We start from the raw sequence: 12,730 nt of genomic DNA, 5'->3' as shown, positions 1-12,730 counted from the left end.
GAGTCTCTTTAAGAGAGTTGATTGGAGTCGACTTATATACGAGGTTGACTTGTATTCGAGTATATACGTTATGTACTGTATTCTGGAGAGGGGAAGGGAGTGGACAATAAGAAAGAGAGCTGTTTTAGCAGATTGGGGGTCAGGGAAGTCAAGTCTGGGAAGAAGCGTAATATGTAAATACGGTATGACTAAATTTGAGAACAGGGTGAAGCCAAAAGATTGATCACCATGCTCTATCTATTCTCAGTTTGATTCCCCTACTGACTACTTTGTGGCTGCATAACTCTGGCAGCTATTGCCAGGGTGCTAATTTACCCTGTGTTATTTTATTTTTTTTAAACGTAATTTGGGCTCTGGCTATTGCGGCACCCAAATAAGTCAGTGAGCCCTGCTATATCCATAATTCACATTATGGCCTGTGGTGGCGCCCAAATGAGCTCTCTTGTGAGGACACTGCTGTAGGACTGTGCAGCAGCACTCAGAAACTCCTTCATAACATGTCACAAAGGAACCCTATTTATATTTATCTCTAAATAAAATTGGCTGAGTCTCCAGTTTCATAGCACATGTGGCATTGATCATTTATGGTATGATTTTCTTTTGCATAGAACTGCTTTTTTTTTTTTTCTGCTTTTTTTTTTTTTTTTTTTTTCTGCTTTTTTTTTGTCTTTAAAATAAAACAAGTGAGAATCTTGCGCCTCCCTTACACTATGCTGATTTGTCTGTGTAGGTCATTTTATCAGACGCCAGTGCTCCAGGTGAAGGGGAGCACAAAATCATGGATTACATCAGACGTCAGAGAGGTATAATGTGCTGCATGCCTGAGTGATTATTCTCTTAGGTATCTCCCCCTGTATAACCCAGCTTTTCTCTCTCTCTTCTGTGAACAGCCCAGCCTCATCACGACCCAAACACTCATCATTGCTTATGCGGAGCTGATGGTAAGCACTAGATTGTGACTTTCTGCATAATGCGGAGATTAGGCTAATTCCATTGTGCGGTTTATGCTTGTTTTTATTAATTACAGTGTTCCGTGCAGTTTATAGGTCAGCTGCACAAATGAAATGATCAGACCATTCCCAATTCTCAGCATATCAGCCTTGCACAATACCAACCTGGAATAAATGGCTGTTTTTCTTTTCGGTTTCCCTTTTTTTTTTTTTTTTTTTTTTTTTTTTTTTTCCACTTATAGAGCCACAAACTTTTTAATGGCAGTTGTGTTGAATTGTTTTGTATAACTCTAGTTGAGAAAACATTTGAAAACTCAGGTTTTTTTTGTTTTTGTTTTTTTATTTTCGATTTTTTTTTTTTTTTTTTTGCCTTTTTTTTTCTGATAAACATGCTACACTGCCTTTTAGGGCCCAATCACACTTAGGCGATTAGTGGCCATTTATCGCCAATAGCCAGCGATCGGGAAACCGCTAGTACAATGACATATTACAGTGATCTCACTGCTGGGATCACCGGCGATTTGCGGTAAACGCAACTATGCTACATGCAGCATTTTTTTTGCAAATTTAGAGAGATCGGAATGTGTTTAAACCGCGAATCAGAATCGCTCAATGTACAGTGATTTATTTTTTTGCGTTTACCACGAAAAATACTCAGCGGCAAAATGCTAGCGATAATCGCTAGTGTTTTGCGATCATCAGTGTGAATAGGGCTTTACATGTTTGAAAAATGTCACATTGTTGCAAGGCGATTGTTAGATACTCAAATCTGGAACTTTTGTTAAACTGCTGCACCAATCATGTCACTTTCGCCAAACTAAACAAAATGGAACCTACAGCTCAAAGATTACATATAAATCCTCCTACACATCTGCCGTGGTTGTATGATGTTCATTTAGTACCGTGAACAGACAATGCAAAGTAAATGCCCGTACACACGCTAGATTGATGTTGCCTGGCAGGGATCGGACCCCATCCCTCGGATCTCAGGGCCGAGGCTATACAGGTGCGTTTTCAGCCTGAAGGCTGATGATGCGTTCTGTTGCAATGTGGGATGAGTGAGGAGAATAAAGCCAATCGGCCGAATTGATCTGTTTGGTGAATTGCTGGCCAATCAGTGGCTGCTGTGCACACGTGGAATTATCGCCAGAGGTGGTCATCCGCTGCCTCAGCCGACTTTAACCTAGTGTGTGTATGGGGCTTAAGGCTTGGTTCAGACCACCGGCGTCCATCCCCGTCATTCACCACCGAGATCCACCTCGTTCTCCATTGAGGAAATGGGAGCATTCATCTCAGTGTGTTTGCCATCGATTGCGCAAGCACTGCTGTTGATCGAATTTTCTGAGATGCTGCATATAGCTTCTAACGGCAGTTGCAGTTCCCCCTAGTATCCTCCTGAGGGCTCAAAACATAGATGGGAAACGAGGCCAAATGCTTTTCTGCTTTGTAGCAGAAATGAGCCACAGCAAAATGAGCCGCCGACAGCCAGCCCTGTGAACCGACCATTAGCTTGTGGCAGCAAGTGTGATTAGAGTTTTTCTTTTTTTTTTTGTTCCAGCTGATCTCATTATGTTAGGACTGGCTACCCATGAAGTGAACTTTACTATCATCCGAGAGGAATTCAAGCCCAATCAGCCAAAACCCTGCGCACTGTGCTCACAGTTTGGACATGAGTTGAAGGAGTGTCAGGGATTGCCCCGTGAGAAGAAGGGCGAGGTAAGGCTCCAGGAAACCATCTGCCCTCAATAATCTCTTGCAATGTTATGTCACTTGAAAAGTATCCCTGTGACAGGTTGGCATCACATTAGTATTTTTACATGACTCTGTGTAGTCTTTCGTCGTCTGTGAGGAAGCTTGAAGTGCGTTGTGTGTCCTGCTGTCAGTATAGAATGCCCTGGTTCACACCAGGTTTTCTGTGCTGGATTTACTTTTAAACCCCCCTGGCGGTATGATTCTTTCAAGATTTTAGGGTCTAAAAGTGGTGCATTTTTTTTTTATTTTATTATTTTTTTTTTGCATGCTTTTAGACCCTAAAACCAGCAAAAAAAATCACACTTATCCACTTCCCTGGGATCCAGCTCTGCAGTTCTTCCTCCGTCCTCCGGATAGCGTTGTAACCCTGTAGTGAGATTGTCGTCATAACAAACGGCGATCTCACCCAAGGGATGCAGAGACTCCGAGGACAGGAAGGAGAATGGCTGCCGGCGTCTGGATCCTGGAAGAGGTGAGGTAAAACGCCCACTGCATGCTATGCTCTGTACAAGGCTGCCGGCGGCTACCACAAGCCACACTCGGGGTTACCGCTCCTGGCTTGTTTCTCCATTTAGAGCATGACTTGTGATAACCCCTAAGGTGGTTAAACCTAAAGTACAGCCATACACACTCTAGAGCAGGGATGTCGAAGTCCAGTCCTCAAGGACTAAGGTCCTCTCGTATTATTGGCACAGTTCAAACTGCTTGATTGGACTAAATCAGGAAAGGTGCGGTTTATCAAGTAAAACACATTTCTCAGTCCATCCTAAACACTGGCATTGATATTGCCCTCGAAGACTGGAGTTTGACACCTGTGCCCTAGAGGGAGCTCACTGGAGGCAGAGAATCTACTTTGTGTGCAGCTTCTCCTTGGTGTCGTTTAAAGATCTAACATACCAGACATCTGAGCAGCTGGAGCATTATTCTCCTTACACTGACCATGAACTCCACTTCAAGATGCGCCTCACTGTAGTTTTTGTCCCCACTCCATACAAAACGTGAACATAGCTCAGTTGTAGCCAAGCAGCGTGTCTCTACCGCTTATGCCGGACTGCTACATGTGACAGTTCTTTTTCTGCGCATACCAGGCTAGTTGCACATATGGTGTGGTGTGATTGTACTGCATCGGGAGAGCCTGGGGCAGGACAGTCCCACCACTCACATTTCCCCATGTATATTACCCTGCAGCAGAGTGCTGCATGTTATCCTGCGACCGAGTCCTCTAACAAGATATGCATAGCTCCACCCCCAATCAGTGACGAGCTGCCTGTACATCACTGTTTTCCGTCCGATTGTCGCATGCGTGCCACACTGCCACCACAACAATCTAGATTGTTGCAGTGTCATAGATTCCAATGCATATGCCTGCCGTACGGTACAGCTTATGCCACTCGGCAACGCTCTGCAGTGTGCGTTGCCGTGACTACTACCACTGTATCGGAACACAAGTAGCATGTCATGTCTCATTGAGACTAATGACCATTGTGATGGGGGAGTGTACTGCGATGCTACGCGACGTGGTATGTGTAAAAATAGCCCAAGAAGAAAAACACATTATGCCAAAGCCTATTAAAATGGAGTATGGCCACCCTTGACAGTACCTGGACTCGGGGAACCAGGGGGAGGAGCCATGTTATAGCAGCACTTTCACTAGGCAAGTGTGAGTTTTTCTTACCTAGGATTCCTGCAATCTATATAAACCTGTAGGTCCACTAACTATTCTTAACTTTGCTCCCTGCTCACCATGTTCATGTGTATCGGCTCAAAGCGTAACATACTGGTGGTTTTATGCCCTCAAAAACATTTATGTAAAAGAAACTATTCTTCTTCAGAAGCTTTTTTTTTTCTGAAAGCTTGTGCAGGAGATGATTAGAGGGGGATTGTTGGCCAGCAATGAAATCTAATCCAATCTGAATGATGTCATGGGCAACAACTCCTTTTTTTCTTTTTTTTTTTACCGTTTTACGTACTTCAGCTACTTTTTTTTTCTGCCACTTCAGAAGTTGCTTACATTAACAATAAATGTATAATGTTCTTGTCTTTATTGTAGCATGATCAGTTTGCAGACGCTCCTCCGCCTGGTTCTGAGCAGGAGTTTATTTTCATCCGTCTCAATGTATTGCGTGAGGTATGTAGTGTTGATTTGCTCTTCCATTCTTCAGTGTGTTAATGTAACGTCTCACATTGCTGTAGCCTGAGATCCTGTCTCTTTATCAGTACCTAGAGAGAGAGCTGACCATGGCAAGCTTGCCTTTCCCGTTTGATTTTGAAAGAAGTATCGATGATTGGGTCTTCATGTGCTTCTTTGTGGGAAATGACTTTCTCCCTCACTTACCCTCGTTAGAGATCAGGTTTGTATTTAATCATATATTTTTTTCCTTGAAATACTTTATCTTGTGGCTTATGTATATTTTTTGTATTCCATTACAGGGAGGGAGCTATTGATCGACTTGTGAACATTTACAAGAATGTGGTCCATAAGACCGGGGTGAGTTTTACATTTCAGACCCTGTTTTGTGCTTAATAGAAGAACTGAGGTACACAGTTACTTTGGAGATTCTTGTTTTAGAACATCTGCTTGCTAAATACATTTTAAAAACAAGAGCCACCCTTTTTTTAAAATCTTGGCTCCTCATTTCCTTTCTATAGCCAGTGTAATTAACCACCAGTATGATCACCTCTGTACCAAGCCATTTTTTCATGTTTAGTGGTATGACACTTTCACAAATCAGCTCCTGTGTAGTTTACCTGCCTTGTACGATCTATCTTGTTTCTTCAAGGGACATGTAACAGGAGGGAATAAATGTGTATGTATGGTACCAGTCCTGTTTAGAACTAGCCAGTCTTGTTTGTTGTTTTTTTCTTACTTTAACCACTTCTGTACAAGGGGGTGGTTTTGCTGATCGGTGCTGCATGGGCTCTCCAGCCCGCAGCACCGATCAGCTAGCAGCCAGGGCGATCAGACAACCCCCCCCCCCCCCGCCCCCCCCCCTTTTTTTTTCCCCACTAGGGGGATGTCCTGCTGGGAGGGTCTGATCGCCGCCGGCTGCTTGCGCTTGCGGGGGGGGGGGGGCTCTTCAAAGCCCCCCTCCGCAGCGCTTCCTGGCCTCCTTCCCTCCCTCTCTCTCTGTGAGCGGACAAGGACGGAATTCCGTCCTGCGCCGGATAGGATAGGCTTCAGCCTATCAGGTGCCGGCGGTCCCCGGCCAATCAGAGGCCGGGGATCGCCGATCTCCTCTACGGCGCTGCTGTGCAGCAGCGCCGTATATATGTAAACACCGGGAAACATCTTCCCCGTGTGTTTACATTTTACCCTGCGAGCCGCGATCGGCGGCTCGCAGGGTGTTCACGGAGACACGCTCCGTGAACTGACATGGAACCATGCAATCCACTTCAGGATTCAGGGGCGTAGTTAAGCGTACACCAAATCCTGAAGTGGTTAAAGAGAATCTGTTCTCTTAAGTTCTTACAGTAAAAAGCATACCATTCTATTCATTATGTTCTCCTAGGCCACTATGTGCTGTTTCTGCCACTCCCTGCTGTGATCCTGGCTTGTAATTGCCAGTTTTAGGCAGTGTTTACAAACAAAAGACATGGCTGCTAACCAGCTTGTGATAGGCTAAGAGGAGCTCAGTCTCTGACTCATACAGAGCCTGCAGGGGGCGTGGAGAGGGTGTGTATAGCTTCTATCCTATCACAAGCAGAACAGCACATTCCTGCCTGAGTGCCTGAGCCCAACCAAGCCGTCAGAGGAAAGAAGATTAGATTATATAACAGAGATAATACAGCCACTGTGCAACTAGGAACGGCTGCAGTAAGACAGACCACATTAGAACAGGTATAGGAACTTATAGGATAGAAGAAATGAGGCTGAAAATTTTGTTAGTCTCTTTAAGGGTTATCAAAAAAAAAAAAAAAAAGTTTCTCTGCAGTTTGTCACTAAAAACTAATTGGTGATCATAAAACGCATGGGTGTATGAGAAAAACAGATAAGATTAACCTTTAAACCCAAAATAAGAATATGGCGAGACTGATAAGTAAAACTGCAACCAAACATGGTTATATGCTAATTGTAATATAACTAATTTGTCTGATTGTACCACGCTGTCCACAAATTTCTATTGCATTGTATTCTTTCAATACAACTTAAAAAAAAAGAATATGGTATTCTAGCAATTTCCTATTTACTATTAGACCAGATACAATTGTTTAGCTCATCGGTTCATTTTCACTTCAGGTTTGCTGTAAGGACAAATGGGACTTTCTATTAAGGCGGGTACACGCCGGATTCCTGCAAATGGCGGGTCGACAGACCTGTCTGCGGGGCGGCAGTTCTGACGACAGTTTGCCTGGGTGTAGTCTGTCGGCAGGCTGATAAGGCTGGTTTTGATAGATCGGCTTGTTTGTCTGCTATTTAAACTTTATCTGGAATGTACGGTACATGTAAATATGAGACGCTTGCTTTAAAGTGTACCTCAAGGGAAGAAAAGTGCCCCTAGGGAATACTTACTTTGGGAGTAGCCTCTGGATCCTAAAGAGGCTTCCTTGTCCTCAGTAGAGGGGATCCAGGTTTGGCTTCCCCAAAAGTCCACTTGTCAGTGCTCCTGCGCAGGCGCACTAGTGGCATTTCATCTGGCTTTTCTGGAAATAGCCGAACCAGATTGGGTCCGCTCTACTGCGCAGGTGGAAACCATCTGCCCCTGCGTTGTAAAGTGGACCACTATAGCTGAAGGAGAAAAGTTAAGCTTTACTTACCTGGGGCTTCTTTCAGCCCCTAGCAGTCTATCTGGTTCTTCACTGCAGTTCCGCTGCCCTGCAGTGTGCAACTAATACCTCTAAAAGATCCCCGACTACAGCTGTTTGTAAAACAAAAAAAGTTTGTGTTTTGAAAAATGCCCTCATTGTTTTCCATCCAATTTGTAGGGCTACCTGACAGAAAGTGGCTTTGTGAATCTGGAGAGAGTGCAGATGATCATGCTTGCAGTCGGCGAGGTGGAAGATAGCATTTTCAAGAAACGTAAGGAAGATGATGTAAGTCCAAGAATCCTTGCCATCTAAATAATTGTGTATATTTCAGACCTCATGTGCTTCTTTTGCAGCCGTCAGACTGTACGGTGTGAACACACACGCCTTTTGTTGAGGGGAAACTCTTTCGTGATAGCTTTGCTTGAAAAATAGAACAGTGCTCCAGTCTTTTTATAATTTGTTATAAAAGTCTTTTCATCTAATTCACAGTCTGACAGGAAAGCGCGATAGGGTTAGCTCCTTTGTCCTACAACTAGTATGCAGTCTGTAAACCGGACAATGGCTGGTTCTGTCAGTGGCTTTTAAGTCATGTGACCCCTCCTAAATGGGAGGAAGGTGTAGCATGTCCAGTTCACTGTGACCCCTCGTAGTGGACACAAAAGCTGAACGAGCAGTGTAAGCATAGTTTGGTGTGAAACCAGAGGGGGCCCCACTCTTTCTATTGTTATATGTCCAGCCTGCAATGGCGCTGAGAAAGGAAAAAGGTGACTATTGGGTACAAAACAAAAAAATGTATGGGATTTTCAGCATATTTTTTTTTTAAATCCTAATCCAAGACACAAATGATTTTCTAGTCTTCAGTGGCAAAGCTTGTGTTTATCCATGAGTTAGTGCATTTGTCAGCTGGCATCAGCTTAAAGTGGATCCGAGATAAACTTTTACTCATTGCATAATTGTGTTCCTTTCATATAGTTTATAGGGCATTCCTCAAGCCAAATCTTTTTTTGTTTTAATACTCTAATTCCCTATAAACTAAACAAGCCTCGCCCACAGCTTCTCCAGTGCCTTGGCACTCTCAGATCCATGTAGCAAGGGCTTATGGGAGCTCAGTCTGGGCAGGAGGAGGTTACTAGCCAGAGATTTCAGAGGCAGAGGGGAGTTACGTTTTCACAGGCTGTGGGCTGGAGATGCACAGCAGCTTGCCTGTGTGTAATGTGACAGACAGAACATGGCTGCCCACATTGTATCACAGGAATAAATAATCATAAACTGTTGAAGTTGTTTGCAGCTAGATTTGCTGTGTAAACTATCTTAACTTTAGATAAGATATATAGACAAGTTACTTGTTATAGTTTGGTTTTTCATCTCGGATCCGCTTTAACAACTTTTAAAGCCGAATTCTGGTCATAATACTGCGTGGAAAACATGCTGCCCCCCCATAAAGATTCCCTGCCGTGAGACTGTAAATCGGTGCTGAAAATTTTGGCGCAACAGGCGCGGCCATAGGACACTACAGCTGCGCTCAATCAGTAATTTGGGTGCCGTCAAAAGACTGAGCCCAAATTACTATAAAAACATATTTCGTGCCCCAGCAATAGCTGGCTGCCAAATTACGTCTTACCCCGGAGTCCATGGCGGCCTAAAGGGGGAATAGTTATTAACGCCGCCTGGCCTTTTTCAGCAGCAGAGTGAGGTTTTTTTTTTTTTTGCTTTACCTGAGCCCAAATTCCTTGGCGCCTTAATTATATGTACACCCCTCCTGCTAATTTTCACCTACTGAGAATCTGCAAGCCTCCGCAGCACCACAATCTTGGTGGTAAAGTTACTAGAATACTAAAAACCACCATGGCCACCAATCCCACCCCTTCTGGTACTCCTCTTTATGGGAGCCTTTAAATAAATGGGTCTCTATCCAGTCGTGATTGTGATGACCAGAAAAAGCATGGAAGGACATCCGTAAACAGATGCTGGCTGCGGACATCCGTGCCGGATCGGGGGCAAGTGGATTTGGGAGAGAGAAATTGGTTGGGGGGAGCTTCTATGGAGATAAGTTTTCCTCTTCTCTTCCTACATGCTTGTTTTTACTTTTAACCTAAAATTATGTCTAGTGTACCTGGTGAGGAGCCATTTCCTGTAGCTTCTCCAGTCTTGCCAGAGAGTCTCTGTATCCTGGTATTCACCGACCTTGCTGGTCAAGGAAGCGTGGTGGTTCTGAGTAAATCTAGTGCGTGGAGCTCTTGAACAAACATTGAGAAACATGTCTTCCATTCATGATTTTGCTGTGAGATGGCGTTGACGAGCTTGCATATGTATGTTTTAGGAGAACTTCAAGAGACGACAGAAGGACAAAAGAAAGAGGATGAAGGTCAGTTGTGTGTTAAGAGCTTAAACACTGCTAGCCGTTTTTCCTTTCGTAATTTAAATACTTTTTGTATAATTTTGTTATTCTAGGCAGAGAAGAACCCATCCTACATTCCAGGAGGCCAGTTTGCCCCTCGTGCTTTGGGTCGTGGAAACATGTCTGTTCCACAAACCATAAGTAACCCCAGGCAGGCAGCTTTTGAGATGCGGATGCAAAACTCTGTAAGTTTTTACTCCTCTTTCTGTTCCCTCTTGTTTGCTGTATTTTTGTTGTCAGTAAAGATTTCGTGTTTCTTTAATTGAATCCCACTTTTTTCCCTCATGCATGATTATCTGTAATAATAATTTTACTTCAAATAATTCAACCAAAACTAGTAAAACACTTCACATTAGTTTCCATATTGCAAGAGTGTTTCAGGTACATTGTTCTAGGGCAGCAGAGCTGACCCCTGTAGGCAGTTTATTGTCATGGTTGCTGCATCTGCCCATTTATGAAAGACTGTTCACTAATTACCCCTGTTTGTGGGTAAGCTTTCAAGTCGTCAATGAGGTATAGTTGTTAGGCCTACACCATAGTTTTGTATAGTTTTTGTACTTTACCTTCTGTTTTTTAATTAAATATAAGAATACCTAATTTAGTTTTTTTTTGTTTTGTCTTTTCATTATAAGTAATTTTATAGTTAGATTAAAATGTCTAAATGTATTTTTAGTGGAAAGACACAAACAAGTTCAGGTACCACCTATGCATCATTCCAGTCCCTCTTGGGTTATGTTTACCATGTGCCGAGGCCCTGGTGTTTCATTTTGGAAGGAATTGATCTCAAATCATGTGTCTCAATGACTCTGCTTAATACAGTAAATTTTAACCACTTCCCATACAACCACCCCCATCAAGGCGGTATTTGCTTGGTCCATTTTTAAGCTGCGTACATAATCCTGCATGAATTGTTAATTGCATCTCATTGACCATACCCAGTCCTGGGTCCACACTGGCTATTGCTATGGACACTCAGAGACCTATACTAGCTAATGGCAGTTCAGGAAATTCCTTATCTCTCTCTCTCTCTCTTTCTCTCTCTCTCTCTCTCTCGCTGGGCCATGACACACCAAATAGCGTTGTACCGGTCATTTTCTAAAAAAAACACCTCCATTGACTTACATTACAATTGCTGCTGCAAAATTGCCAAGGTTTTACCCTGATTTTAATATGTCAATGGCAGCATTTTTAAAAAACGAAAACGACCAGAAAAATGCTATTTGGTGTGTCTGGGCTCTCTCTCTCTCCCCCCCTCTCTCTCTGCAATGGTTCTGAACTCTTGAGTTACAAAGCTGCTTCTGCATGACTCTTCAACTGAGTTTTAAAAATCCCAGAGACTCATAGCAGGTATGACTTGCAATGTATTAATTAGCAGCTAGCAATTTTAGGGTGGTTGACTACAAAGGTGGTCTTCCAAAGGAGTCTGTGGTTACTTTGCAGCAGAGGGTTAAAGGATACCTGAAGCACTGTGTAACAGGATGAGCTAAACGTATGTGAATGATAGAGATATATATAATACACACACTCACTCACTCACTCACATTTAGTTGACTGATTCCTTTTTCTACTTTCCTTTTCACTGTAATTACAATTGTTGAAAATAAATCATGGATGAAATCCAACAGTAGCCCGATTCACCCTTATAACTGATGAGAAGAAAGCTTAGCTGTGACAAACACTTCAGAAAAAACAATAGAATGTAGTAAGTCAACATTACTCTGTATGGGAGCTGGATAAAAAAAAGTTTTTTTAAAGTCCTGACAGTGAGTTTGACCTTCAAAGCTAAAAAGGTATTGATGCCATGTATGGAAAAAGATTAGAGTTTTTACAACTCTCCAGGACTTCCAGAGAAGTATGGGTTCCATTCATGAGAAAAAACTGAGGTAGATATTAATGTACGTCATTAGAAGAATGAAGAAAGGATTCATATATTTTCATGAGGAACCTAACCAAAGTCTTTGGATAGGTAAAGGGAAATCTGTTTAACCTACCTCCCACAACTCCAATCCAATCCAAAGATTGTAGTGGTCTGTGAGGAGTATGGTAACTATCAGCTCTCTGGATTTATGTAACATAAATCTAGTGCGTTAGGTTACTTGTTGTAAGTTTATGCTGCCCACCAAATATGATGTCCCTAATGAATCTCTTCTCCGTTCAAGTAACCAAGTGTTCTATAAAACCCACAGCAGTTCATAATGCTGTACAGAATGTACTCAGACATAATGACGTGATATGTCACAGTTGTAAGGGTGCCCATACATTAAAACGATTATGGGCAGATTCGACCAAGAGACAAATGTATCTCTAATCGAATCTGATTAGAGATAAATTTGTCTCTAATCGAATCTGCCCATACACTACAGGCCGATTCCCGTCCGATTTCAGCATGAAATCATCAGGGAATCGGCTGAGCAGCCGCTGTCCCCCCGCCGCTGCCCCCAAAATGTATAAATGTATATAATGTAGTGCATTTATACATTACCTGTCCTGTAGCAGCTTCCGCACGTTGTCCGTCCATCTCGCCGGTTAACAGCCGCATATACAATGGCGGCGCATAGTGTCTGACGTCAGCCGCTATGTGCCTTCGTGTTTGCGTAACCTGGATATGGACGGAATGCGCACGGAGGCTGACACCGGACAGGTAATGTATAAATGCACTACACACTGCATACATTTATACATTGCGGCGGGGGTTTAATCGTCTCGTTGCTCGTTCGCAACTCTACCGTCGCGCACCCGACCAACCAACCTCGGCCCAAAATTTTCCAACATGTGCGATCGACTGTGCGGTCAATTAGATTCTTGACCCTTCAAGGTGCATGCACACGCGCAATTACTGTCACCCACAGGGATCAGAACACAATCTTTTGGCGAACAGTTTGGG

General features: G+C 43.3%; 1 protein-coding gene across 1 annotated transcript in view; it reads left to right on the top strand.

The window, feature by feature from the left end:
- The window catches only part of XRN2 (5'-3' exoribonuclease 2), a 95,921-nt gene that overhangs the window by 27,078 nt on the left and 56,113 nt on the right, over positions 1 to 12,730 (top strand). Inside the window, exons 7-15 of the mRNA XM_068232432.1 lie at positions 731 to 803; positions 891 to 941; positions 2,509 to 2,666; positions 4,753 to 4,830; positions 4,920 to 5,053; positions 5,133 to 5,190; positions 7,626 to 7,733; positions 9,769 to 9,813; positions 9,900 to 10,031. Coding sequence (XP_068088533.1) covers positions 731 to 803; positions 891 to 941; positions 2,509 to 2,666; positions 4,753 to 4,830; positions 4,920 to 5,053; positions 5,133 to 5,190; positions 7,626 to 7,733; positions 9,769 to 9,813; positions 9,900 to 10,031 — 837 coding nt within the window. The remainder of the gene's footprint in view (positions 1 to 730; positions 804 to 890; positions 942 to 2,508; positions 2,667 to 4,752; positions 4,831 to 4,919; positions 5,054 to 5,132; positions 5,191 to 7,625; positions 7,734 to 9,768; positions 9,814 to 9,899; positions 10,032 to 12,730) is intronic.

The sequence above is a fragment of the Hyperolius riggenbachi genome, chromosome 4, assembly GCF_040937935.1.
Source record: "Hyperolius riggenbachi isolate aHypRig1 chromosome 4, aHypRig1.pri, whole genome shotgun sequence".
NCBI lineage: Eukaryota > Metazoa > Chordata > Amphibia > Anura > Hyperoliidae > Hyperolius > Hyperolius riggenbachi.
The sequence above is the reverse complement of the archived record's forward strand: the minus strand, read 5'-3'. Positions and strand labels throughout refer to the sequence as shown.